Source organism: Trachemys scripta, chromosome 14, assembly GCF_013100865.1.
Source record: "Trachemys scripta elegans isolate TJP31775 chromosome 14, CAS_Tse_1.0, whole genome shotgun sequence".
Classification (NCBI taxonomy): Eukaryota; Metazoa; Chordata; order Testudines; family Emydidae; genus Trachemys; species Trachemys scripta.
The window spans coordinates 8,346,850-8,370,731 of NC_048311.1; the positions used below are offsets into that span (position 1 = coordinate 8,346,850).

Sequence of the window (23,882 nt, forward strand, 5' to 3'; positions counted from 1 at the left end):
ACCAGGAATAGGTGGGGGAAGGGAGGGGGGATGGTTAAATTCTCCTTGTGTTAAGATCCATGGGGATTGGATCTGGACTCACCAGGAATAGGTGGGGGAAGGGAGGGGGGATGGTTAAATTCTCCTTGTGTTAAGATCCATGGGGATTGGATCTGGACTCACCAGGAATAGGTGGGGGAAGGGAGGGGGNGGGGGGGGAGGGGAGGGGGGATGGTTAAATTCTCCTTGTGTTAAGATCCAAGGGTTTGGATCGGTGTTCACCAGGAAATTGATGAAGAAGTCTCTCAAGGCTACCCAGGGAAGGGAGTTAGTACTTGGGAGTGGTGGCAGCAAAACCAGATCTAAGCTGGTAATTCAGTTTAGGGGTTCACATGCAGGTCCCCATATCTACTCTAAAGTCCAGAGTGGGGGTGAAACCTATGACAAGAGTAATTAACCATTGGAACAGTTTACCAAGAGTTGTGGTGGATTCTCCATCCCTTACAATTTTAAAATCAAGATTGGCTGTTTTTTTCTAAAAAACCTGCTCTCAGAATCATTTTGGGGGCAGTTCTCTGGCCTGTGTTATGCGGGAGGTCAGACCAGATGATCACAGTGGTCCCTTCTGGCCTTGGAAATCTATGAATCTGTGAATGAACCCATGGAAGCTTTTTTAAAGACTATTAAAAATATATATATATATATATAAATAAACTGTAAGGGACAGTACTTGGTCCTGCTAATGAAGGCAGGGGACTGGACTCGATGACCTTTCAAGGTCCCTTCCAGTTCTATGAGATAGGTATATCTCCATATATTAGATCTTTAATCTTTGAGAAAACAGCAAGAGGAGATAAAAATGTGAATAAAAATACTTTAAAATCAGCTCTAGTTTCTTGCTGCACAACTTCTAAGGGCATGTGTAGGAGTAGGATGGCTGATACTCACCGCTCATCCAGGTGCAGTGCATCACAAGAGGAGCGAGGCTCAGTGGTATCAGCCATCAGTAAGGCTATATTTTAGTCACGGGTATTTTTATTAAAAGTCATGGACAGGTCACAGGCAGTAAACAAAAATTCACGGGCCCCTGACTTGTCCGTGACTTTTACTAAAAATACCTCTGACTAAAACTGGGAGGGGACTCAGGGGGCACCACAGGTGTTGGGAGGGAGGATGTAGTCCGGAGAAGCGCCGTGGGTGCTGGGGAGGGAGGCTCAGCTCGGGGAAGTGTCACGGGTTCTGGGGAGGGGGGCACAGCCTCGGGGGGCACCATGGTGCTGGGGAGGGGGGTACGGGTGCTCAGGGGTGAGTCACGGCACTACTCCTACATTACGCTCGGACGTATCTGTGGATACGACAAATGGTTGGTTGAAGTCCGTGGCCCTCAGTACAGGGTCAGACGTAAGGGCTGCCTTAAGCTGGTTAAAGACTTTGTGACACTTCTTAGTCCACTGAACTGCATTTGGCTGTTTTTTCTTGGTCAGGTCTGTCAGTGGGGTGGCAATTTGGCTGTAGTGTGGTACAAATCATCTGTAATACCCGGCCAAGCCCAGGAAGGTTTGGACCTACTCTTTTGACTTAGGGACAGGCCAATTTTGGATAGCATTTACCTTATCCTGTAGGGGGTTGATAGTACCTTGACCCATGTGGTGTCCAAGGTACATTACCCTGTTTAGGCCTATTTGACACTTTTTGGCCTTAACAGTTAATCCTGCCTCCCTTATGTGCTGGAAGACAGCTTGGAGGTGTTCCAGGTGTTCTGCCCATGAATCTGAGAATATAGCCACATCGTCAAGGCAGGTGACTTCAAATTCCCCAAATCCAGCCAGAAGGTTATCTACCAGTCTCTGGAAGGTGGTGGGTGCATTTCGCAGTCCAAAAGGGAGCGCATTAAATTCATACAGCCCCACATGGGTGATGAAGGCTGACCTTTCTTTGGCTGGGTCATCTAGCAGCATTTACCAGTATCCCTTAGTTAAGTCTATGGTGGAGAAACTGGGACGTGCCCAGTTCATCTCCAACAGCTCATCTGTGCATAGCATTGGATAGTTTTCTGGGCGAGTTACAGCTTTTAGCTTATGGTAGTCCACACAAAAGCGGATTTCCCTATCTGGTTTGGGAACCAGAACCACTGGAGAAGCCCATGCACTCTCAGAGGGGCGGATTACACCCATCTATAACATGTCCTTGATCTCCCTTTCTATTGCGCTTTTGGCTTGAGGAGCCATCTGGTCGGGTTGGGCTCTAATTGGGCGAGCATCACCTGTGTCAATGGAGTGGTACGCCCGTTCTGTCCATCCTGGGGTCACTGAAAACATCGGCGCGAAGCTGGTACACAGCTCCTGAATTTGCTGTCGCTGCTTACTCCCAAGGGTTATGGAAAGACTCACCTCTTCCATGCCACCGTTGCTTTTTTCTTCATAGTATATTCCTTCAGGCCACTCAGTGTTGTCTCTCTCCTGAGCTGTAAACTGGAGAACCTTGATTTCTCGGGAATAAAAGGGCTTTAGAGAATTAACATGGTATACTTTAGGTTTTAGGGTAGGGTCTGGGAATGCTATGATGTAATTAACAGTTCCCAGATGTTCTCGGACCATAAATGGACCTTCCCACAATGCTTCCATTTTATTGGCCTGGAGTGCTTTCAGTACCATGACTTGGTCACCTACTTTGAAGAAACACTCTCTGGCATGTTTATCATACCAGGCCTTTTGCTCTTGTTGAGCATGTTGTAGATTTTCTCGAGCAAAGGCTAGAGAGTCTTTGAGGGTGTATTGCAGCTAGGTTACGAAGTCCAAAATGTTAGTTCCTGAAGAAGATGTAACCACCTCCCATTGCTGCTTCACCAACTGTAATGGCCCCTTAACTTCGTGGTCATAAACGAGTTCAAAGGGTGAAAATCCCAAATTGGGATGTGGTACAGCCCTGTAGGCAAAGAGCAACTACTGCAACACTAGGTCTTAATAATTGGAGTGTTCATTCACAAATTTATGTATCATGGCCCCCAAAGTTCCATTAAACTTCTCCACTAGGCCATTCGTTTGATGGTGGTAAGGTGTGGCAACCAAGTGGTTCACCCCATGAGCTTCCCAAAGATGTTTCATGGTCCCTGCCAGGAAGTTAGTTCCCGAATCTGTAAGGATGTCGGAGGCACAACGTACCCTGGCAAAAATGTCTGCCAATACCTGGCTTACACTTTTAGCCCTGGTGTTGCTTAGAGCTACTGCTTCTGGCCATCGGGTGGCAAAATCCATGAAAGTCAGTATGTACAGCTTTCCTCTGGGTGTCTTCTTAGGGAAAGGACGCAGAATGTCCTCAGCTACTCACTTAAATGGAACCTCAATTATGGGGAGAGGGGCGTTGACCTGGTCTCGGGACTTTCCCACCCTCTGGCACAACTCACAAGACCAGACATAGGTAGAAATGTCCTTGCCCATTCCCTCCCAGTGGAATGACTTCCCCAAACGGTCCTTGGTCCCCAGCATGGCCACTAGGGTGATCATGGGCTAAGCTCAAGATCTTTCCCCTATACTTAGTTGGAACTACCAACTGTCTCTGAGGATGCCAGTCCTCCTTGTGCCCACCAGAAAGAGTCTTTTTGTATGAGAGTCCTCCTTCTATAACAAAACTTGGATCTGTTAGAAGAGCTGAGGCGGTGGGTTGCTCTGTGCTGCCATCCAAGCTCCCTTGAGTCTCGCATCTGCTTCCTGCTCTGCCTGGAACTGCTCCCTTGATGCTGGAGACATTACCTCATTGCAGTTCCAAACTGACCAAAGGAATGGGGGTGACTCACTCGAGAATCTAACAGATTCTTTTGCTGCTGCCTAGGCCAGCGTCCTTTATCCCTGTGAGGCTGGGCTGGGTTTGTCCCATACATACCCTGATGAGGTGTGAACTGCCTCTCTGTTCTTGGAGAGTTTTTGCCTGGGCTTGCTTTAAGCCATGAGGATACATTTTCAGCCTCATAACTATATACATGAAACTATAACCTTACTATAACATCACTATAACAACCATGCTCAGTGCATCATGAGCCTTCAGAAGACCTCCCACATGACAAACTTTGCATTGGATACCACACAATCATTTTATAAAGTTCAACATGGGGGTGTAGGGTGTTCCCCCGAGGTACAGAGCGTCACAATCTATGTACTCTCTCTCAATACTCTGTATCTTCTGCTTGGTTCCTGCAGGTCTGTAGATTGTTTCCTGGCTCTGAGTAGTTGTTTTCACTATATCTGGCAGCAGAGAGGGGCTTCCTTATGAGTCTGCTGCAGACTATGGATCTCAGGAAACAGAGTGAGACCAAGGATATAAAGTTTAAACCACAACTCTCTCTGTTAGTTACACAACAATATGGCTGCTACAGACAACTGAGCCTACAGAGACCTGAGAGCCCTGCATCTTGTGAGATTCCTTATACCTGGAGGCCCTCTGGTGATTATGCAGGACTAGATTTAAAGACACAATACTACAATATACTAAAGGGGCTTTTACCAGCACAGCTGTGTCAGTCAGACTCATACCTTTTCACACCCCTGGTGGGTAGAGCTATGCCAGCAGAAGTCTGTAGTGTAGATGTGCCATCAGTTTCATAGTCATTACACTTAGCTCATTTAAAACATTCCAGGAAGCCACTCTGTATTTAAATACTAATATTTTATTACTTGCATTTCAATATTCATTCTTAATCCATTCTGATGGTTGATTTCTATTGTAACCACTTATTTTCCACCAAGGAGACAAAAACAAGACCAGCAACCTTGTCAGTAGATCTCAGGATGCAGCATCTGTGGACTAATGGGCCTGTCTTTAAATGAAAAGGGCTTGAATAATGCAGAAGATGGTGAGCCCTTCACCTTCCCTGGTGTACCACAGAGCCAAGGGCTGTGGTGGCTCCCTAATCAGCAATATGTGCGTGGGAGCTCAGAGGAGGGAGATAGGACTTTGGAAAGTGTATTGATGTGCTGGGGTCAAGGCCAATGTCATCAGATGTTGGCTGCGCGTGTGTTCTCTCTGCGTGCTGCTCTGGCTCGATAGCCCATACAGCAGCCTCCAATTGAATTGCCCAATAACAACAGACCTGTTAGTAGCAAAGGGACTCGCTCAGGTTTATAGTTGATGAAGCATGGTGTTAAAGCCCTATACATGCTACGGGTACACTTAACACATGTATTACAACGGGCGCAACTCAGTCAGTGGCGGGATTTTCTGCTCTCTCTTGGCCAAAGACTCTCCCTCTGAGACTTCATTTATACACCAATACAAACAAGTTATGTGTTGCCCCTCTGATGTGGCTAGTCGCCCCACCCATCCCACGTGGTTTGTTACCACCCATTACCTTGTACATGTTGGTTTGATCAAAATATCTCTATCCATCACACTGTCATCCTGACCTTATCTTTAGGAGGGGTCAGTGTGTTCTCATTATCTTTGGGAGGGTAGGGTTGCGAGGTGTCCGGTTTTAGACAGGAGCAACCGGTCGAAAAGGGACCCTGGCAATCCGATCAGCGGTGCAGCGGAGGTAAGGCAGGCTCCCTGCCTCCTGTGGCTCCATGCAGCTCCCAGAAGTAGTGGCATGTCCCCCCTCTGGCTGCTACGCATAGGGGCAGCCAGGAGGCTCTGCATGCTGCCCCCGCCTCAAGGCCTGGCTCTGCTGCTCCCCTTGGCCGGGAACTATGGCCAATGGGAGCTGAAGGGGTGGCACCTGCAGATGGGGCAGTGTGCAGAGTTGCCTGGCATCACTTCCGTGTACAAGCCAGAGTGGGGACATGCCACTGCTTCCGGGAGCTGCTTGAGATAAGCACTGCCTGGAGCTTGCACCCCTGACTCCCCCCATGCCCCAACCCCTTGTCCCAGCCCTGATCCCCCTCCTGCCCTCTGAACCCCTCAATCCCAGCATGGAGCACCCTCCTGTACCTCAAACACCTCATATAATCATAGAATATCAGGGTTGGAAAGGACCTCAGGAGGTCATCTAGTTCAACCCCCTGATCAAAGCAGGATCAATCCCCAACTAAATGATCCCAGGCAGGGCTTTCTCAAGGCAGGCCTTAAAAACCTCTAAAGAAGGAGATTCTACCACTTCCCTAGGTAACCCATTCCAGTGCTTCACCACCCTCCTAGTGAAAAAGTTTTTCCTAATATCCAACCTAAACCTCCCCCACTGCAACTTGAGACCATTACAGTTTTTCAAGGCTTATTTGGTATTTGTACATTAAATAATACGAAAAACATCATATTTAATATTACATAATATATGAATCCAGAGAGAAGCCGGAGAGAAGCCGCGGGGACAGAGAACACCGGCGCCTGCAGCCCCGGAGTACTGTGTCCCCAGTAGGCACGGGCCCCAGCTTCTCTCCCCTGCTGGGCACTAGGCGGGCCCCGCGCCTGCTGGGGACAGAGAACACTGGTGCCCACAGCCTGCAGCCCCGGAGTTCTCTGTCCCCGGCAGGTGCGGGGCTGCGGCTTCTCTCCAGCTTAAGCCGCGGCCATGCGCCTGCCTGGGACTGAGAACACCAGCGCCCGCAGCCTGCAGCCCCAGAGTTCTCTGTCCCCGGCAGGTGCGGGGCCGTGGCTTCTCTCCCCTGCTGGGCCCTAGGCGGGTGCACATAAATGCCCCGGCGGGTGCCATGGCACCCGCGGGCACTGCGTTGGGGACCTCTGTTATAGTCCATTCCTCCAGCCCATACCTCTTTAACTTGCTGGCAAGAATACTGTGGGAGACCATATCAAAAGCATTGCTAAATTCAAGGAATAACACGTCCACTGCTTTCCCTTCATCCACGGAGCCAGTTATCTCATCATAGAAGGCAATTAGCTTACTCAGGCATGACTTGCCCTTGGTGAATCCATACTGACTGTTCCTGATCACTTTCCTCTCCTCTAAGTGCTTCAGAATTGATTCCTTGAGGACCTGCTCCATGATTTTTCCAGGGACTGAGGTGAGGCTGACTGGCCTGTAGTTTCCTGGATCCTCCTTCGCCTTTTCAAAAATGGGCACTACATTAGCCTTTTCCAATCATCCGGGACCATCCCCTATGGCCATGAGTTTTCAAAGATAATGGTCAACGGCTCTGCAATCACATCCGCCAACTCTTTTAGCACCTTCGGATGCAGTGCATCTGGCCCCATGGACTTTTGCTCGTCCAGCTTTTCTAAATAGTCCTGAACCACTTCTTTCTCCACAGAGGGCTGGTCACCTCCTCCCCATACTGTGCTGCCCACTGCAGTAGTCTGGGAGCTGACCTTGTTCTTGAAGACAATGCTTTTTTTGCCTCTGAGTACATTAGCTTTTTCCACATCCTTGGTCACTAGGTTGCCTCCCCCATTCAGTAAGGGGCCCACACTTTCCTTGACTTTCTTCTTGTTGCTAACATACGTGAAGAAACCCTTCTTGTTACTCTTAACATCTCTTTCTAGCTGCAACTCCAAGTGTGATTTGGCCTTCCTGATTTCACTCCTGCATGCCTGAGCAATATGTTTATACTCCTCCCTGGTCATTGTCCAATCGTCCACTTCTTGTAAGCTTCTTTTTTGTGTTTTAAGATCAGCCAGGATTTCACTGTTAAGCCAAGCTTAACACCTACCATATTTACTATTCTTTCTACACATCGGGATGGTTTGTTCCTACAATTTCAATAAGGATTCTTTAAAATACAACCAGCTCTCCTGGACTCCTTTCCCCCTCATGTTATTCTCCCAGGGGATCCTGCCCATCAGTTCCCTGAGGGAGTCAAAGTCTGCTTTTCTGAAGTCCAGAGTCCATATTCTGCTGCTCTCCTTTCTTCCTTGTGTCAGGATCCTGAACTTGACCATCTCATGGTCACTGCCTCCCAGGTTCCCATCCACTTTTGCTTCCCCTACTAATTCTTCCCTGTTTGTGAGCAGCAGGTCAAGAAGAGCTCTGCCCCTAGTTGGTTCTTCCAGCATTTGCAAAAACTTCCTGGATTATCTGTGCACCGCTGTATTGCTCACCCAGCAGATATCGGGGTGATTGAAGTCCCCCATGAGAACCAGGGCCTGTGATCTAGTAACTTCTGTTAGTTGATGGAAGAAAGCCTCATCCCCCTGGTCTGGTGGTCTATAGCAGACTCCCACCACGACATCACCCTTGTTGCTCACACTTCTAAACATAATCCAGAGACTCTCAGGTTTTTCTGCAGTTTCATACTGAAACTCTGATCAGTCAGACTGCTGTCTTACATACAGTGCAGCTGTCCCACCTTTTCTGCCCTGCCTGTTCTTCCTGAACAGTTTATATCCATCCATGACAGTACTCCAGTCATGTGAGCTATTCCCACCAAGTCTCTGTTATTCCAATCACATCATAATTCTTTGACTGTGCCAGGACTTCCAGTTCTCCCTGCTTGTTTCCCAGACTTCTTGCATTTGTGTATAGGCATTTAAGATAACTCGCTGATTGTCCTGCTTTCTCAGTATGAGGCAAGAGTCCTCCGGCTCGTGCTTCCTCCTGGTATCCCATTTCCCCACTTACCTCAGGGCTTTGATCTCCTTCCCCCGGTGAACCTAGTTTAAAGCCCTCCTCATTAGGTTAGCCAGCCTGCTCATCCCCAGCCCCACCCCAGAGTCTGCACACCCATCCAGAGCTCACTCCCCCCCCCATGCCCCAACCCCCTGCCCAGGGCCTCATCCCCCTCCCACACTCTGAACCCCTCAACCCCAGCCCATAGTCCCCTCCTGTACCCAAAACCCCTCCTCCCCAGCCCCACCCCAGAATCTGCACCCCTAGCCAGAGTCCTCACACACCCCTGCACCCCAACCCCCTGCCCCAGCCCAGAGCCCCCTTCTGCACGCTAAACCTCTCAGCCCCAGCCCAGAGTGCTCGCCTGCACTCCAAATGCCTCATCTCTGGCCCCACACCAGAGCCCGCATCCCCAGCTGGAGCCCTCACCCCCCAGCCTGGAGCCCCCTCCCACAACCTGAACCCCTCTGTAACAATGTGGGACTCACCCCTGCAGTGCCTCCTGCTGGTCATCTCAGGAATTAGCTCTCCAGCTGTCAGAGTGCCCTCTGCAGGCCGGTGATCTGCCTTACCACTGGCCCCGTGTCCCTCCCAGGACCCTGGTTCCCCTTTCTCTGGGGTGCTGCCCCTCTGGCAGTAACCCCCAATCTCAAGGTCTCCCCTCCCAGGGTAACCCCTATCCCCACCTCACCTCAGTGTAAGGCTACTGCCAGTCACCAACTAGCCCCCGTTCCCTAGGGCAGACTGCAGTATAAGCCACTCATCACTGACAAGGAGGGTTTGGACCTGCTGCCTTTCTCTACAACCTAGTACCTCTATGGGGCCTTGGACAAGGCCCTGCAGCCTGATGAGTTACCAGCCTGGAGCTCCCCAGCCCCTCTGGCCTTTCCCCAGCCCTGCCTTACTCTAGGTACCCTGAGCTTCCCAGCAACCAGTCCCCCCTCTCTCTGAAAGCAGAGAGAGACTCTTTGGGCTCCTGGCTCGCAGCCTCTTATAGGGGCCAGCTGGGCTCTGTTTGGGGTGTGGCCGCAGCTCTGCCTGCTTCCCCAAATCAGCCCAGTGGCTGCCTTCTCCTCCCACAGCCCTTTCCTAGGGCTGTTTTAAGCCTCTCAGGGCAGGAGCAGGTGTCCGCCCTGCTACACCCTCATTACTGGCCCAGAACCCACACCCCCAACCCAGAACCCATACCCCCTCCCACACACCAACCCCAACCCCCTACCTTAGCCCGGACCCCCCATACTCTGAACCCCTTGGCTCCACCCCCGAGCCCGGAGCCCCCTCCTGAACCACAAAACCCTCATCCCTGGCCCCACCCCAGAACCCACACCCCAAGCCGGAGCCCTCACCCTCACCCCCTCCCACACCCCAATCCCCTGACCCAGCCCGGTGAAAGTGAGTGAGTGAAGATGGGGAGAGCGAGTGACAGAGGGAGGGGGGATGGATTGAGAGGGGCAGAGCTTCAGAGAATGGGCAGGGTATGGGCAGGGATTCAGAGGAGGGGTGGGGCAGGGGGCAGGCCAAGGGTGTTCAGGTGTGTGCAGGGCTGGTGCAACCTATTAGGCGACCTAGGCGGTCGCCTAGGGCACTAGGATTTGGGGGGGCGGCATTTTCTTCGGCGGCGACCGCAGCAGCCGGATCTTCGGCCGCCCCGGTCGCCGCTGGCATTTAGGCGGAGGGAGCTGGGGCAGGGGGGCGCAGGGAGGGCCGCCTGCAGCAAGTAAGGAGGGGGTGGCACGCAGGGGAACTCCCCGCCCCGGCTCACCTCTGCTCCGCCTCCTCCCCTGAGCACACCACCCCGCTCTGCTTCTCTCCCTCCCAGGCTTGTGGCGCCAAACAGCTGATTGGCACCGCAAGCCTGGGAGGCAGAAGTGGAGCAGCGACGGCGTGCTCGGGGAGGAGGCGGAGCAGAGGTGGGCTGGGGTGGGGAACTGCCGCACGGCTCCCCAGGCGAGGGGGGGAACTGCCACAAGGGGGGGGGCTCAGGGGGGGGGGGGGGGGGGGGGCGGCCGCAGGGCTAGGGGAGGGGGTGGAGCAGAGGTGAGCTGGGGTGGGGAGCTGCCGCAAGGTTCCCCGGGCCAGGAGCTGCCGCGAGGGGGAGGGGGCAACTCAGGGTGGAGGGGAGGGTTGGTAGCTGCCGCAGGGAGGGCGCCTCAGGGGTGGTGGCGGGGGGGGCTGCCATGGTGGGGGGGCCCTCAGGGTGGGGAGCTGCCGCAGGGCTTGGGGAGGGCGCAAGGTGGAAGTTTCGCCTAGGGCATGAAACATCCTTGCACTGGCCCTGGGTGTGTGAGCAGAAAGTTGGCAAACCTAGGGGGTGTTCATACTATGCTTGGTATGGGGTACTGTGGTACCACCCTTCTGGAATGTGTTTGTGTGAGTGTCCTGTGCCTAGCACTTCTCAGGAATGTGTGTGTTTCTGCAATATCAGCCCTGTTCTTGCCAGATTCTGTAAACTTAGAAGCAGGTGTGTTTTATAGCAGGGCCTGCCTTCTGCTCACAGCCTGACTTTCGCTAACTTTGCTTTAGATCAGCAAAGCTTGCCCACTACTTTAGTTCAGGCCTCAAACCAGGCCTCTGATACAAGGTGTGTCTCAGACTCTCTCTTTCCACTACAGCCCGTATGTTGACACACAACAGATCCACTGGCCGCAAATGTCTGTGTGAGAGAGGGTTGACAGAAGGCAGCAGGCCACATGTGCTCCTCTCCCTTACTCTGTACTAGGGCTGTGGAGTAACTGCTTACCTGCTACTGCAGCTTGGCACTTGTGGTTTCTAATCCTCAGCCCCTCATACATTCCATAGAGTCATAGATGTAAGGGCCAGAAGGGACTTTTATGATCATCTAATCTGACATTCTGTCTGACACAGGCCAGAGAATTTCACCCAGTGATTCCCGCATCCAGCCCAGTAACTTATGGGTGAGAGAGAGCAATTTTTAAATTTTTTTTTCTTTTTTTTTTTTAGAAAGAGACTTACAATTCTGATTTAAGGACTACAGGAAATGGAGAATCCACCATGTCCCTTGTTCCAGTGATTAAGTACACACACTGTGAAAAATTTGCACCATATTTGGTCTGTCTTCAACTTCCTGCCACTGGAATTGTTATTTCCTGGAGCTCTCAGCCAGTTTAGTTGGGCTGCTCTCTCTGTTCAATGATACAGTCTATCATTTTATTCTTGATCTGAAATATGCTGTTCACGTTGAAATAGGCTTCCAGCTTTAGGTCTTAGGCAATAGTGAAACACTTCTCATAACCAGAGCTCAGCAGTGACACAGTGAAAGGCTCCTGCATTTCTGCATAATCTCTGTAGAAGGGACAACGATCCACTTTTCTCTTCTCCTGAAGGATTAAATGCTCGCCTTCCAGGCTGAAGAGATCCATATAGCTTGTGTAGGGTTCACATGTGTCATTCCATTCCCCTCCAGGTCTGGGCTCTACTCCTCGCATCTCTATTGACAGCTACCAGAGCAGAGGGATCCACATGGTGTGTGAATCTGCTGGATGGTACCCGAAGCCCCAGGTGCAGTGGAGAGACCTGAAGGGACAGCACTTACCATCCCTGACAGAAAAAATAATTCAACATGATAATGGCCTGTTTGAAGCACAAATTTCCATTATTGTAACAGAAACTTCCAGTCAGGATCTGTCCTGCTCTGTCAGCAACTCCCACCTCAACCAAGGGAAAGAATCCATGGTCTACATCGCAGGTTGGTGTCCATGAAAGCCACACAGTTCAGCAACTCAGAAAAAATATGAATGTTTAATTTAATTTAAGTATTGGATTTACAACGTGCATGTGCATAGAGCTGCTCTGAGGCTATTCATTAAACACAGCGTGTGTTGAATTTAGGGAAGGTTAGACTTTATGAACCTGCCTTCCAAACTGCAGATGGAGTATAATGAAACATGACTAATTTTGGTGGGGAGTGTTCAATAGTGTGTTTTATTGCTAACAATTGCAAACACTGTTAACATGCCTGGAGTTGAATTGGCATTCACAATGGAAAGGGAGTCTTGAAAAAATTCCGTAGTGTAGAAAAGGCCCCTTTGTGCAGCCAGAATGGGCTCTCCAAACTGGAGCTGGGAAGGAAATAGTTTCCTGTCCCATGAAGTTTTTCAAATTTTCAAAAAATTTCCTTTTCCCCATGGGGAAAAAACTGACACGTTTCAAAAGTTTTCATTAAAACAAGAGAGAGAGACCCCCCACTTCACAATAGCCTGCTGGTCAGGACTCTTACCTGAGTTTGGGGGTCAAATCCCTGCTCCAAATCAGGCAGAGCAGGAATTTGACTCTGGATATCCCCTGTGAGTGTCCTAGCCACTGGGCTACTGGCTATTCAGGGGTTTTGCTCCTCTGGTTTTGACTAGAAATCCCATCCTGGACCCAAGAACCTTTTCCTGTAAAATATTTGGTTATGATGAATTGGCGTTTTCTGACAAAACAAAAGCAAAAAAATTTAGTTGAAAAATTCCTGATAATTTCTACTTCCAACCAGTGGCATATGATCACCACAAAAGTCCTACTAGTGATACATCTGTTCTATCAACGTTTTCAAGTTAATGAGGCTTTGTCTTGCAGATTCTTTCTTCCTGGGGGCCTGCCCCTGGAATGTGGCTGTGTACATACTCCTGGTTGCTTTGGGTTTGCTCATTTTCACGGCCAGCTTCTTCTTCTGGAAGCAACACAAGGCAAAAGGTAAAGTTATAAGGGGAGAGTACAATGTACTCATAGATTTCCTTTAAAATATAAATTAGTCTAGAGTGGAGGTGCCTTCTCCATAGTTAAAGATGCAGCTACATTTTTATTTGAAGCCATATTTTGCATCATTTCTAAATTTCCCAAGAAAAGTCAGATTACCATAAATTGACAAGGAGTCTGGTGGCACCTTAAAGACTAACAGGTTTATTTGGGCATAAGCTTTCGTGGGTAAAAACCCCACTTCTTCAGATTTTTTACTCACTAAAGCTTATGCCCAAATAAACCTGTTAGTCTTTAAGGTGCCACCAGACTCCTCATTCTTTTTGTGGATACAGACTAACACGGCTACCTCCTGATACTTGGTACCATAAATTGGAAGTTCTAGACAGGCCTTGGGTGTAATTTGTGAGAGAAATCTGAAGTCTTCCATTACTTTTTGGCCATATCTTGGGAAATAAATGAAGGGCCTAGGAGCCACATGAAACATATCACTTGATTCCCATTGCTAATGTCTAGTGTGGATGAAATCAAATGATAAAGCCAGTGTCGATAATTTACAATATGAAATGATTAGATCTTCACTTTAGAAATACAGAGTGCTAATAGAACACCTGCGCAGTGCAGCGAGAGAGACACTTTCCCATCAAAATGCCCTTAGCCTAAAAAAGCTGCACTGGGCTTGGGAATAAGAGTTCTGGGCTCACATATGCCACTGATTGGTTTTATGCACTTCACAGCCCTGATCAGAGAGCACAGCCAGATATTCTACACTAGCAGGGTTAAAGCAGCAAATCTTTTAAGTGAAGACAAGCCCTTGATGTCTTGTACTAATTCACACAGAAGGTCTGTGGTAGACCCAGGAATTGGACTAAGGTCACTGAAGTCCCAGGCTATGGTTCTAACCCCTACCTCTCCGAGGCCTGTCTGCAAAGGTTGCCACCCCCTTTCTTAGCTCATCAAGCTTTAATGCAGAGGACCAATGATTAGCTAAATAGAGACCACTTTAAAAGTAACACCTGCAATTATTATTTCCATTTTCCTTCTTGCAGCCTGGCGTTATTAACTGTCACCACCCAAACCCTGCTCTGCATAGGGAGCTATTCATTTCTTCATGGGCTTTCCCATGATGCTCACCACAGCAGTGTCTGAGCCTCACAAATTGCCTGCTAGCTCTGGTAGTATTAGTCCTTTTCCTCTCCTGTAGCCTGTTTTTTCAAAGAATCTTTTATCCTGCACAAGGGTCAAGCAATGGTGCCTGATCCTATGGGGCTGCTGAGGGTCTCTTCCTGAACTGTCAGACAACATGCCATTCTCTCTCTGTCACTATTTTCCTTTCCAGCAATTCTGTGTTTTTCTGTACTCCCAAGTCCAGCGTGGATAGCCATTCTCAGGGGCTGGCTCCCAGTCAGTCACAAGAGGCTGTTCTCCACAGGAGTATTGAAATGGGCTGTGACTGAAGTCTGGGTAACTGAGGAGATTTGGTGGTTTTCATGCTGTTGGGCCTAGCTCAGAACCAGTCCAAGCTGATCTTTATTCCCCAAGTCAGTTGAGGAGGATGCACAAATAATTTACAGGGTTTGGGTTCCAATTTTGTTTTAAAAAGTTAAGATTCATAGTGAACAGGAGAACTTTAACCACAGGTGGGAGGAGCGCTACGACAGGCAAGTGCAGGCCCCTCTGATACGCAGAGCAATGGGAGTGGTTATATGGAAGCCTGTTGATACAGTTCATTACCAGCCAACCAGTGCTCTGTAGAATTTGCAGCATTTGTACTGGACTCTCCCCCTTTCTAACAAGTCTCTCCTCTTCTCTCATAGCAGCACATGTTGCAGAGAGAGTTAAGACTCTTCTATGGGAACTGCAGTGTGGGGGAATCTCAATCTTTGGAACAATTTGCTGGTGCCTCCCAGGCAGCTGTTAGGGGATCTGATGAATGAATGCTCAACATGGTGGTTATTACATGCAAATCACTTCCTGCCCCCCTCCTACCCTACAGTGCCCCCCAGAGAGCCCCAAGGATTGCAGGAGTTTGCCCCACATGAACAGGCATAGGGTGTAAGCAAGTGTATGTTACAGACGCTTCATTCTGTCACTGACTGGGATGTCAATGATGTGAAGGTGTTCTCACTTCCTACTAAGTTTATAACATAACCTTTATGTAGATGGTGGCCAGGGTAGAGTGGCTTGGGAATGGTCAGTCTTAAGGCTTTGTGTAAACTGGACTTTCGTCAGCAAAACTTTTGTCGTTCAAGGGTGTGAACCCCCCAACCCCCCAAACGACAAAAATTTTGCCGATAAAACTACTGCCGCTCGTTTGGGTAGAAGTTTTTTGTCGGCAGGAGAGCTCTCTCCTGATGACAAACAGTGACTACACTGCACGCCTTTTAGCAACACGCCTGTAGCGGCACAGCTGTGTCACTATGTCACTAAAAGGTGCGTAGTGTAGACATAGCCTCAGAAGCAGAACTGTGAATTTTCAGCCTGACCTCTTAAGCTTGTGTTTTGGTAAATTTTGTCACTAGAACATTATTTTATGGTTTGTTTTAACCACAGCCTCAAGTTCTTAAAGTTAACAGTGTTTTCCATTTGGGATAATTATCTTTCCATTGACTTTTATGGGACAAAAGTAGGCCCTAAATCCAAACTCTTATGGGATTATTTATATGATATGCTATTTATAAATCTACAATATATTCTGTTTTTGTTTTTAGGGAAACTTGTTGCGGATCTTGGTAAGTGTCACAACCCTCTCCCTGTTATAAACCTCGTTCCTTGTTCCACCAGGGGATGGAGCTTCCCTGATCCATGCACCCTCCTGACCCGACAGTCTGCACCCCCTCTGCCCTTCAACTTTCTGATGGTCACCATTAGCTGACAGACTCTGCCTCTATACTCTTGCTCATGAGTCCCACCTTGGCCCATGACTCTTATTTGCCTATCCACATTTACATGGCCGCAACATTCATTTCCCACAGTCTCCCCAACATTGACTCTTGCCAACTCCATTCACACCTAGTCTCCCTACACTTAAACAGAACAAGGACATTCCAACACAAAACCATTCATTTCCAGTTAAGCATTTATATATAAACTCCAAGGCTGAGATCAGAGCATTCTGGTACTAATACAGAATGAGGCCAGTGTCATGTTGAAGGATCACACTTAGTATCAGAGACAAGTATGCTTTAAAACCAATACCAAGAATTCAGTTCTCCACTCACGAACTTTTACTCCAGTATTGACTTCTTCAAATTTAAAGCTAGGAGGGAAGAGAGAAATGCAATCGTGCCACTGTGTTAGAGTTCTGTTTGGGTGACTTAAAAAAGAAAACAACTGCAAACCATACTTCACATTTTTTAAAGTGGAACCTTAAGTTTTAATTTCCATGATTTTAAAAGTTTGAGAGTTTAAAATAGTTTCTTGTCGGGGTTTTCTGGAAGAGGTTGGTGGCACATCTGCTCAGCCTGAACTCCAGAGTTTTGGGTGGTTATGTGCGCATTGTAATGTTCTTTGAAATGTGCCCAACAGAATGGTATGCAAGATACAAGGAAGGGCATATATGCATTTTTTGACAAATTGGTGAAAAACAAGCTGATAGGCTGAGGCTCTCATAATAATTGAAATAACAGATCAAAGTACATCTACTTACAAAGACATAAAGTAAAGCAAAAGATCTAAGATCTAAATCTAAGATATTCTAGATTCTGACTGATTGTATTGTGGCCTCCATGAAAAGGTCTATCTGTGTCACACTGTCAGTCAATCTCTTGTAGCAAGGCACCTTCTCTACCTTGGTGGGCTCAGCTCTTCCCCCTCTGACAGTGGGGGAGCCTGGAGTAAGTCATCCCCACTCTGGACAGTGTTCATTTTCCCACTTGGGGGTGTTATTTCCCAATCTTTTCCTGGGAGGTCTCAGGGCAGGCCTCAGCAGTGCTCCTTTGCGAAACAAATAAACAAGAAACCAATTCCAACACAAAAACGAAGGTGATAACTTTTCCTACCCCCCACTCTGAGGGCAGGTGGCCGCTGTTTTCCCCCACCTCTCCAATCCCTGCCCAGAAGGCTGTGGCCACAAGAAAAGACCCTAGTGGCCGCATTTGAGAAACACTGCTCTAGAGACTTTCCGATCTGAAATGGAGAGCGAAAGAGGTAAACATCTCGGCCATGTCAATGTGTTAGCAATTGCATGTAATGTCTCCATGAAGGGGGAAAATGAGAGTTTGTATCTTTATCTCTGGATCATGTGGTTAATGGGATGAGGGCTCATGGAAGATCCCTGCTATTGATGCAACAGCCTCATGATCCTGCCTAGGAGCTATAGCAGCAGACCCCACTGCCCTGCTGCAGCCACTGCAAACGCAGCTCTGTCAGCAGCAAGAACAGTTCATGGGCTGGCAGCAGGAGGTGCAACTGGCCCAGCAAGAAAGGACTCGCCAGCGAAGAGAAGGTCTCCTGCAACAGTTCACAGATCTGCCCAGGGTGGAAATTTGAAGACCACTGGGGAAGGGTCCTGGGTGTTGGAAGCCCAGCCTGTCCAACCTGGCCTGAGAGATGATATGGAGGATTTTCCAAAAACACCCAAGAAGGCTGCAAACCCCCCTGATTGGGAGGAGGGGGGCTGGATCAGCTTGGTAATGCTTTTCTCCATGGTTGAGGATCAAGATCCCTATAAGGCTTTAAGTAAGAAAGAGGCCAAGTCATGCCCCTCTCTGACTCTGTCAGCAAAGGCACCATGAATGGTCTGAGCCAAACCCTTTCTTCATGGGGTTTGTCCACAGACAGTAGCCCGGTGATTCCTGGACAAAGCTATTCCCTGAGTTAAACCTTGAGTTTAGGACAATGAACAAGAGTATGAATGCATAGTCTTGCAACAGTTAGGGCTGGTCAAAAATTCCAATGGAACAGTTTTCCATCAAAAAATTCAGCTTCATCTGAATGTTTTGTGGGAACGTTGATTTTGATGAATTTTTTTGTGGGAAAAAGTTGAAATGTCACATTTAAAAATGTCAAGATGTTTTGTTTTGGCATCATCATTTTGACTCATTTTGTTTTTACTTTAATATGGATATTTTAATATATTATAGTATTGTATTTCCATAATATATGTAGTATTATGTCTACAATCTATATTATATTTAATATTTTAATATAATATACATGTTTAAATTAAACATTTTAACACTATAGAAACAAAGCATATCTATACTTTTGAAACAAAATGTTTTGATGGACCTGAATTCAATGTTTTTTTTTAACGTTCATAGGAAATTTCAAAATGTGAGGGTGTTATTCTGATTCTGAGCATTTTTTTTCTGCAATGTTGGAACTTCCCACTGAACAGAAATTCCTGTTTTGATCAGCTCTAGGAACAAAATGTGAGGGTCTAGCCACCAGGGGCTCAGAACTGAAAACAGGTCTTCCAGCTGAGCTCAGTAAATGCAGTGCTGGAAAGAGACAGGGACCCAGCTGCACCTCTTGTACTGTGGCATCACTGACATTATATCTAGGGATTGAAAAACACTGTCACTCTTTGAAGTTCCACCCACAAACCAAGCTCCTCCCATTTGACCACTTGGGATGCTGTGACAAAGTGGGGATTTTCCCTTGTTATGTTGTATGTCAGTCTTACTGTTGAGCCTATGTGAGTTTTACTGTTTTGCATGAATACTGTGTGTGCCTCAGTTTCGCTGTGTGCTGCACCAATACCTCGGTGGTGGGAATAGGGGTGTGTGACTTTGGTTGAGACCTCTAGGGCAGGTGAGGCTGCTCCAGCTGCTTGCACGTATGCTATGACCGGTGCCCTTCGTAACTTGAGACCCAGGAGCGGGATGAAACCAGGTGATGACCAGGTGACTCTTTGCTCGGGAAGCGAGACCAAGTCAAGGAGGAGGAGCAACAGGGGTGTCTGAGGTCAGGTCGCTCGAAGCTTGCAGTCTGCTTGGGGGGACTGGAAGAGGGAGAGTCCAGGGCTTCTGGCCCAGGACTCCCCAAGATGGACTTGGCTGAAAGTCACTGACTTCTGTGCTAACAAGTTCTGTTCTATGCTGTGTTCCTGTCGACTAATAAACCTTCCATTTTACGCTGGCTGAGAGTCACGGCTGACTGCGGAGTGGGGGTGCAGGGCCCTCTGGCTTCCCCAGGAACCCCGCCCGGGTGGACTCGCTGTGTGAAGCACACGGTGTGGAAGGGGATGCTGAATGCTCCAAGGTCAGATCCAGGAAGGTTGAAGCTGTGTAAGCTTCTTGCCCTAGTGACAGTATGCTCAGAGAGAGGAGGCATGCTCCCCCAGAGTCCTGACTGGCTTCATATGGAGTAGTGCCAGACTCCGTGACAGATGCCAAAAGAAGATGTCGCTCTCAGTAGATTGTGCTGTCAGGCGGATTCCAGTTCCAGAGAGCACATGTACCAATATGATCATGCACACTCTTCAGGGCTATAGTGGGAGCTGGTAGCAACATCCTTCTGTGTAAGTTGCCTAAGGCTTTCCATTATAAAAGATTGTTTCAAACTTTTTCAAATGTTTATAATTCAGCTGAACCTGAATGGAATATCATGAGACAAGTGAAAAGCACTTCTCTAGCCCCAGGGCTTTGTTCCAGCGAAATAGCAAAGTCTACTGCAAACAGTGGAAGTGTTAGACTTTCTCCAAAAGAAGATTCATGGATACTGTTCTTTGACTTCAGTTGGTGAATAAAGTTTTTGTTGCATGTTAGAGTCTCTCTGTAGGGGCATTCATAAATGTTGAGGACAGAAAATACCATTCTGAGCATCCATCCTGACCTACTGATTAACACAGGCCAGAGAACCTCATGCATGGACTGCTGCCTCAAGATCATATCTTCTGGTTGAGCTAGAGCAAATGTTTTAGACAGAGACGTGATCTTGAATTACATGGATGGTTTCTTCTTGAATAGTCAGACAATAGACCAGACATTATCAGTCACAGCCTTAAAATTCCCTTCCTAATAATTCCATATTTTTCAATATTGCGAAATCCCGATCAGCTCTGATCTCACAGCAGACAGTCTCTAATCCACACAGCATTTTCATGCCACTACGAACATGAGTCACTGACTGTGAAGACTGGGTTGCTGTGCACGGCTTCAATGTTATTGACCATGTCCAAATATTTTATATCCTGGGGAACTATAGACTATCTGTAGAGCTCAGCTTAGAAGGAAGCTAGTATATTTCAGATATTTATTTATCTTGCATCATGGCATTTTGTAAAGATGGGATTTGGGTTAAAAAACAAGACAAAACTGAGGCCCTTTTGGCTATATAGTAACTATAGGCAATGGGAGTAGATCTAAAGAAAGGTTGCTGATAGAATTAATTGTTTAATAAAAAATGCAACATTTAAGAAACATTCTTCTCTATATTTCTTTCCTATTTTCTTTTAGAGAAACATCTTGCAGAGAAAGGTAAGGTTTCTTTGTTCATTTTAATGGGAGAAATCAAAGTTTGCAATAAGTTGCCTATATTATTATTATTTTATTATTTATTTTTTATTACTTATTATTTGTATTGTGGAAGCACCAAAGGGGTCACGGCCCTATTGTGCTAGGTGCTGTACAAACATATAACAAAGAGCTGGTCCATGCCCCAAATAGCTTACAATCCCAAATATAAGATGCAAGACAACAGGTGGATATAGACAGACTGACGGGGCTCATCATGATTGTGATAAGTACCAGTCAGAGCTCCCCAGCTGTCAAGTGGTTCATAGGCTTTCTGGCAGAGGTGAGTTTTAAGAAGTCTTAAGGTAGCAGCCTCCTACTTCCCAGCTGGCTACTAAGGGTACATCTACACTACAGCGGGGAGTCGATTTAAGATACGCAAATTCAGCTACGTGAATAGCGTAGCTGAATTCGACGTATTACAGCCGACTTACCCCGTTGTGAGGACGGCGGCAAAATCGACTTCTGCCGCTTTTTGTCGGCGGCGCTTACTACCACCTCCGCTGGTGGAGTTAGAGCGCCGATTCGGGGATCGATTGTCGCGTCCCGACGGGACGCGATAAATCGATCCCCGAGAGGTCGATTTCTACCCGCCGATTCAGGCGGGTAGTATAGACCAGGCCTAAGAGATTTTCATATAGACCAGTTACAGTTGCATAAAGGCAAAACCCACCCACACAAGCCCTTAACAGTAAGCAAACAACAAGTGCAGAGAACTCTCTGAACACTGATGCATCATGGTACCCATTCTTTCTAGTAGCCCCCTCTAACGGACAGGGAAACACCCCTGTATGTGTGACAGTTCCCTGACTGACTCACACTAACTCTTAGCCCTGCCCTCAGCAGTGTTAGCAGGTGCTTGCTCTGGCCCAGTGTGTGCTGGGGAAAGGGTGAGGCAGGAGTTAAGCTTTGACATTCTAATGCAGAATGGATTAATGGGTGTGTGTGGTTCCTTGCCTGGGGAAGGGGGAATGGAGCTCCCAGCCTGAGCCCAAGGAGGCACTGAGAGATGTGCCAGTTCTGTCTCCACAGCCCCACCCCATCTCTGCTTATGCCCCCTGCCCGTACTGTCTCCCCCAGCCACCCTCCCCATCCCTGCTCTGGCCATCTCCCCACACAGCATGGGCCAAGTCAGGGGAGCCAGCCCTGTCCCCCAACCTATGTTCCCCTTGCATGTTCCCCCACGTATCCCTTTCATCCCAAGCAAGGGCGGAGAGGCCTAGGCAGCACTGTCACAGGAACAGGCAGGCATGGAGGGAGGGAGGGTGCTGCAGTTGGAGGTGGTGCCAGGGCAGAATCTCTCAGCTCAGCAGCAGAGACCTCTCCTCCCTCAGAGGAAGGGACTGGGCTCCCCAGCTCCGCTGTGCCAGCAGTCCTGTCTGCTAAGACTCCTCCCCATGCCCATGGGGACACCCCACCATCCATCCATGCCCCATCCCTGGTGATTTTCCCTCACTCAATATTATCATCCCTTCCTGCCCACGTCACTGGTCTAAGCAGCCTCCCTTAGCTTGTATGAGGAAGGGTAGGTGTAGGTTTTGCTCTGTCCTTTAATCACTGCTGTGGGAATGTTCTTCACTTGTAGTAATAGTTATAAAATTCCCATGTGGTTCACATTGGCCAGGGATACAGTAACTGGAAAAATTCATAGATCCCAAGGCCAGAAGGGACCACTGTGATCATCTAGTCTGACCTGCATAACACCTGGCCAGAGAACTGCCCAAATAATTCCTAGTGCAGGAAAAACATATCATCTTGATTTTAAAATTTTCATTTATGGAGAATGCACCACAATCCTTAGTAAATTGTTCCAGTAGTTAATTACGCTCACTGTTAAGTTTATGAAAATAAGGCATAATTTTTTTTTTTAATTTCGTTAATTTTTAATTGAGCATTTCCAACCTTTCTGACACTCCTTGTTGTTATTAGTCTTATTAAGTATATACTTAACAAAGATTTAATTTGTGATAAGGTCATGAGAATTCTTATAATGTAAACCACCCTTTAAATGTATGTTTGTTTCAATAAAATTTCTTACCATATATCTATTTCTATTGATTTGTTTTTAGAGAAGCTCCAGAATGAACTTCGTAAGTGCCATTCCCACCTTCCCCCGATATAAACTTTATTATACACTATTTTCTCTTCTTGGGGGCTGGTGCACAGGACAGCTCTCACCTCCCTATATCTACTTTGTTTCAGAATTGAGAAGAGTTCAAATATATCAAGGTAAATTCAGCTGATATTTTATTCATGTCAAAATTGGGGAGATCTTTGCCCCCTTTCCTTTTGCAATGAACAGGCTCATAGCAAGAGTGACAAGATTCAAGTAGTATTTTCAGAGAGATGGGACAGATGTTCTCCTTCGGGTAAAGTGGTGATTAGTGAGAGGGGATTTCCAGCCTTTCCGGGCTTACACTGTTCTGACAGGATCATTTCTATTACACTGCTCAATATGCTCTGCTGAAGAGCAATTTTCCACACTCCCTGATTTAACTCTCCATCCCCTTCTAATGGAATATGAAGAAACAAGGAGCATGTTGGTCGTCCATGGTGCTGGGGAGTTGGACTCTCTAAGGGATGCTGAGGGTCCCAGGGAATATGGTCATCTATTTTACCTTATACACCTCTACCCCGATATAACGTGATCCAATATAACACGAATTCAGATATAACGTGGTAAAGCAGTGCTCCGGGGAGCGGGGCTGTGCACTTCTGTGGATCAAAGCAAGTTCGATATAATGCGGTTTCACCTATAACGCGGTAAGATTTTTTGGCTCCCAAGAACAGCGTTCTATTGGGGTAGAGGTGTATTTAAAGATTTGCAATGTACAGTGGACGGGGGATTGCTAATCAGATGTGGAGCCTTTCTCTGGTAGGCCACTAGTCTCAATGTCACCAGGTGAGGCTGATTGTATGGATCACAGTGCAATGAATAGCTGGTGACAGTTCATTTACAAACAATTAATGGCTGTGCTCATTATCCTGAAAGACTCATATTCATGGCAGAACGCACCACAGAGACTCACCTGCCCATTACCCTTGGAAATGAATTTTGCATGTGTCAGGTTTGAGGCAGATTGGCAGGATAGTATAGGAGAATCTTGTACTGCCGCTATCTGTACCGTACCTGGACAGTAAATACGGAAAGAGCTTTAGCAGCCAGTGTTTAAATGCTTCTCTCCTTCCCAGAACTACATTCATGTAGCACTCTGGCTCAGTATCTGTCAGCAGAGTGTCAAGTGTGCCCAGAAGAA

At 47.8% G+C, this 23,882-nt stretch overlaps 1 protein-coding gene across 7 annotated transcripts in view; it reads left to right on the forward strand.

The window, feature by feature from the left end:
- LOC117887167 (butyrophilin subfamily 2 member A1-like) overlaps window positions 1–23,882 on the forward strand; it is a 52,393-nt gene that overhangs the window by 19,542 nt on the left and 8,969 nt on the right. For 4 of the 7 annotated variants that reach the window (XM_034789487.1, XM_034789489.1, XM_034789490.1 and 1 more), the window contains exons 5-10: window positions 11,892–12,173; window positions 13,046–13,162; window positions 15,877–15,897; window positions 20,569–20,589; window positions 22,695–22,715; window positions 22,828–22,854. In XM_034789487.1, coding sequence (XP_034645378.1) covers window positions 11,892–12,173; window positions 13,046–13,162; window positions 15,877–15,897; window positions 20,569–20,589; window positions 22,695–22,715; window positions 22,828–22,854 — 489 coding nt within the window. The remainder of the gene's footprint in view (window positions 1–11,891; window positions 12,174–13,045; window positions 13,163–15,876; window positions 15,898–20,568; window positions 20,590–22,694; window positions 22,716–22,827; window positions 22,855–23,882) is intronic. The other 3 variants (XM_034789491.1, XM_034789492.1, XM_034789493.1) reach the window with 3 other exon arrangements.